This window comes from Nestor notabilis, unplaced genomic scaffold, assembly GCF_000696875.1.
Source record: "Nestor notabilis isolate BGI_N333 unplaced genomic scaffold, ASM69687v1 scaffold2633, whole genome shotgun sequence".
Taxonomy (NCBI): domain Eukaryota; kingdom Metazoa; phylum Chordata; class Aves; order Psittaciformes; family Psittacidae; genus Nestor; species Nestor notabilis.
The window spans coordinates 43126-48113 of NW_009921320.1; the positions used below are offsets into that span (position 1 = coordinate 43126).

Here is a 4988-nt window from a genome sequence, read left to right on the forward strand (position 1 = left end):
CTGTCTCATCTGCCATTAAAGTATTCGAGATAAAGAACAAGCCTGTAAATGAACCCCGGAAAATAAAATAATTTTCTAATATAGAGATAGCATTCTAATATATAGGAAAATCCATTTGATAAACTACTCAAACCAGAGTCCCCAGGAGGAACATCAAATAAAAACAATTTCAGTCTTATACATGCAATTTTTGTAATTATTTTACAACAGCTGACATAATACCATATCCTAAGGAGATACTTTTCAAAAGCATGAACATCAATTTAGTGCATAGCTATCCAGGAAGGTTTAGCTATTGTACCAAAACATGTAAATATCTTGTCCGTCATGTTAATGAAACAGGGAAAAGCATCAAATAAAACAGAAACAGCATAACTAGACATCATCATTAAATCATCTGTTTCATAACAGAATGACATTTCAGTATTTTTCTTTGAATAAACCAGTTACAAGTATTTTTAATGTCATTTTCATGGTCAAGTGGTTGACAGGTAACAACTATTACGGTCTGTACCAGTAAAGAGCACTGGGCTCAAAAAATTACGATATTAAGATCCAGAAGGAAGATACCACCACATCTGTTAATTTTCCGGTCATCTGTAGTAATTTTGATTCCATTGTGCATGGTATCACTTACCATGATAATAGAACGAAAACTTCTTGCGCAAGTATTTAACAGTTCGAGATCTAAAGCCAGCAATCTCATAGAATCAAAGAATCATAGAATAGATTGGGTTAGAAGGGACCTTTGAAGATCATCTAGTCCACCCCCCCCCACAATAAGCAGGGACATCTTGATCTAGGTCAGGTTGCCCAGAACTGAATGAATCACTTGAAAAAATTTTCAAGAACAAGAATCATCCAGAAAAAAAAACTTCTGAGGAAGAGCTGAAAAGATTGAATGACTTCTTGTGAAAGAAAATCGAGGGAAAGACAAAGTAAATTATTTTTAATATGTAAAAGGGTACTGCAAAGAAGAAAAGATCGAATTGCTTTCTTTTTACAGTGGAGTTAGAATGGTTTGCAATAGAGCTTTTTTGTAAGTAGTAAGGAAGTATTATTGGAATCAATAAAGTTTTTCACAAGCAAGTCATTCTCTCAGATGATATAGCAGTTGGAAAGTATTTGGAAATGTCAGCATTTATAGAATGCATGGTTCTTCTGTTGTTGATGGACAGGGAGAAAAAGGCTGTTTACAATGATGAAATAACTTTGTTAATTGACACTATGCAAAAATTCATCCAGTATTGTTCCACTAAAAATCACGTTTTTAGAGGTGGTAACATCTTTCGAATTTCGTGTTCCTTGTACTTCAGTGTGGTATACGCATGTTCTGTGTATAGCCAAAAAACTCTTCCTGTCTTCTCTGTTTGGTTCTGTGCAGAAACTGTTGTACAGCCTTACCTTCAGATTTACAACCTTAATTTCCCTTCTGGCTATCATTGAGAATGAGCAGGAAGAAAGGATGAACGAGTAGCTTTTTTTAATTTTCTATGGGTTTTCTTAATATTGTCTTGCAATAAGGCAATTCTGAAAAGCATTCTGGGTTCAGAATCATGCTGAATTTCACGGTAATGTTGTCAGACATGTCTTTTCCTTCCTATTTAAGATTGTGAAATAAAAGCTGGACAGACTCTCTTCCTTAATAAGATAGGTCCATTAAAACATATAAAGAATCTGACTCATAATTTCCATTTTCTATTCAAGAGAGGAAATAGGGAATACTGGATCAGTGCAGATATTTTGTGAAATATAGATGGTCCCCTAACCTAGCAGTTGCTAAAAGTATACTATGTTGGAACAAACTTGATACCTGGGCAGGACACATCAGGTTCCAGCTAGTATTTGTTGCTTATTGCATACCTTCTTGTACTGCCACAGATCAGCATTTAATGGTACCTTACACAATGTATGTGGGTTACGTGTAATGGTCTGAAGATAAACCATGGTCAGAGAAGTGTTTTAAAATTTTTGGTGTTTCAGACCCTATTCAAAAGAACTATTGAGCATAAAGTAATTATCTCATTCTTGTAAACAGTTTTCTGTGAGCACCTCCAGATGTCTGGCAGACCCCACCTGAAAGCCTTTAAAGAGCAGTAAACTAATCTTCAGTTTATATATACTTCTTAAAGATTTTTATTTGTAAGTTGCCATGGAATCAAACCCTTCCTTAGTTACATTTTTGTTTTTCTTCCCTTAAAAGAAAAAATAAAACCATCTCCTTACAATTCTCTGCGGTTTTATTTGTATGATATTTTGTGATCTGGTTTTGTTTCTTTATGTCTTATTATGGCTAAGTTTAATTCATGAGAATGTTCATTTACAGGAATTATCAGAATTAGAAATGTCATTAGATACAGAATTGTTCTTCAGCTACCAGTTAAACAAAAGCTATACAGTTAAACCAGTCTGAAAAGATCACTTGGAGTGGAACATTCTGTACCAATGCCTAAAGATTTTTTTCTGAAACTGATGTCATTTCTTGTAGGCGACTAAATAACAATGAATTTTCAGTCCTGGAAGCTACTGGAATCTTTAAGAAACTTCCTCAGCTGCGTAAAATGTAAGTGTAACTTCAGTGACCTTGTCTATTCACATAGCATGTTAGCTCCTTGCTGTGTTTCACCGCCTTTTGTAGTTCTTATCTAGAAAAGATTCAGTATATTCTAATTAAAAAAATCAAGAATGGGTTTAAATTAATCACTGAGGAAGGTCAGAGTTGGCAGCTCTTCTCTACGGGACTAGGCGTTGCCAGCAGCAACTTCTCATGATGTATAGCTCCAGCACTTTCACTGCAGTGTCCAGACAGCTGGTCTTTTACGCAGCCACAGCAGGGAGCCCACAGTATAAGCTGCTCAAAGAAGGGTCCAGTAATCTTTTGTAGCTTCTTGTACAACTCCCTTACTAGGCAATTTTGCCTGTTTCAGCACATTCAAGACATGCCTTTGATTCTGTGCTTCGTTAAACTGTCATTAGATGAGGGGAATATCAAAACTAAACGACTGCAAAAAAAATGGTTTGGTAGCTCATCCAGGTAGGTCCGTGTTCACAGTTCATGTTGTAAGAGGAGTTTGTAATCTTACCACTTGGAGTTGTTACCAAAAGTAAATCTATGAAAAGCTTTTCTTTTGCTTATGTAAAAGACACATTTGAAGGTAGATTATTTAGTTAGACTTAGTGACTCTGTGCTTAATCTTTGCAGGATTATATCCAAGCATAAATAGTAAGCGAAGATAAATGCAAGTAAAAATAGTTCAGATTAATGAAATGATGCAGTGTTTTGTAGAGACCAAGTTACTACCATTTGTAAAAGATCAGTCTGCATCACTAGTGACCAAAATCTTAAGGGGAGCAATAGTATTACTTAACCTATTGTTAGCTTTGCTCAGATCCTTGTGGGTAGCTGTCATTTTTGATCACAGTTAGTTAAATATCTGTTACTGATTTTTTTAGTTAGTAGACATATATATATATAAAAGAAAAACTAAACAAACCCAACAAATAAAAAAAAAATCAACTTTACTTTTGTCCTATCCACTTGAGTATATCTTGCCACTTTGGATTGGGCTGAGGTATGTAAAAAAAGAAAGTAGGAATGTCTGGCACAGGAGTGTTCTGCTGCTATACAGTAGATACTTAGTTTTCTTCATTCCTCAATGATCTCAGATTAGCACTTTTTACAACTGCAGAATACCTTTGAAATAAATAAAATACATGATGTGCCATCTTACACATGCACACAGATATAGCAGATCTTCATTTAGAAGAAAAATGGGGAAAAGAGAATATACTATCAGTAATTACATATTTTCAGGCTATAAAGGTAGCTTAGTAAACATTTAATGTCATCTAAAGCTAGTTTGTTGCTTTTTGGGTGAGGAGGTGTTCAAGTCAAAAGAAAGAAGAGAATTGTAAGGTCTCAGTGTAGCTGTCTGCCAGCACTCCCAAGAGCTTTGGAATCTGGATAATTGAGAAGGAAAAATTGGAGAAAATGTTGATGAAAAATTAACATTTTGAATAACACTGCTTTGTAACTTCATCTAGTGATCAGTCATTACAACATTATTCGATTCAGAGAATAATACGGTGACTGGTTAAGGGTGACTGGAAAGCGGTGAGATACTGATGTTACAGAGAAACCAATATGAGTAAATTCTGTATTTGTGTGGAGCTCATGTTTCTTCTGGAGGTTCAAGTAGGTGCAAAGGTCTTTCTGCACAGATGTCACTGAAAAATTGAGGCCTAAATGTTTAATTGATTTGATGGTTCGTCAGTAATAAAGCACATGTATACACTGCACCATTGATTATCTATGCAACATTAATCCTTAAAATACCCCTGTGAGGTGGGTGAAGTAGTATTCATGTTACACCAGGAACAAATAAAATTTTAGGAGACTAAGGGCTTGACATGGATAAACCAGCTGATAAGAGCAATAATTGAGTTTCTTGCTCAAATGCTGCAGTCTTGTGCAGTACCTTACAGGAGACTGAACAGCTTCACAGTGAAACTAAATGATGCTGTTTCCCACAGCATTCTCCTGGAGAAACTGGCTGCTTGTGGCTTGGACAGGCATATTCTTCGTTGGATAAAAAACAGCTGGATGGCTGGGCCCAAAAGTGGTAGTGAATGGAGTTAAATCCAGTTGGCAGCCAGTCACAAGTGGTGTTCCTCAGGGCTCAGTATTGGAGCTGCTTCTTTTTAATACCTGTAGTGGTATTAAAGATAGTATTAAAGATGAATCTGGATGAGGGGATCAAGTGCACCCTCAGTAAGTTTGCAGATGACACCAAGCTGGGCAGGAGTGTCGATCTGCTTGAGAGTAGGAAGGTTCTACAGAGGAATCTTGACAGGCTGGATTAGTGAGCCGAGGCCAGTTGTATGAGGTTCCACAAGGCTCAGTGCCGGGTCCTGCAACTTGGTCACAGCAACCCCATGCAACACTACAGGCTTGGGGAGGAGTGGGTGGGGGGGGCACGTGTGTGGGG

At 36.7% G+C, this 4988-nt stretch overlaps 1 protein-coding gene across 1 annotated transcript in view; it reads left to right on the plus strand.

Annotated features, from left to right (window-relative positions):
* Window positions 1-4988, plus strand: part of LOC104403061 (slit homolog 2 protein) — a gene marked incomplete at its 5' end in the record, with an annotated part of 47158 nt that overhangs the window by 36353 nt on the left and 5817 nt on the right. Inside the window, one exon of the mRNA XM_010011093.1 lies at window positions 2489-2563. Coding sequence (XP_010009395.1) covers window positions 2489-2563 — 75 coding nt within the window. The remainder of the gene's footprint in view (window positions 1-2488; window positions 2564-4988) is intronic.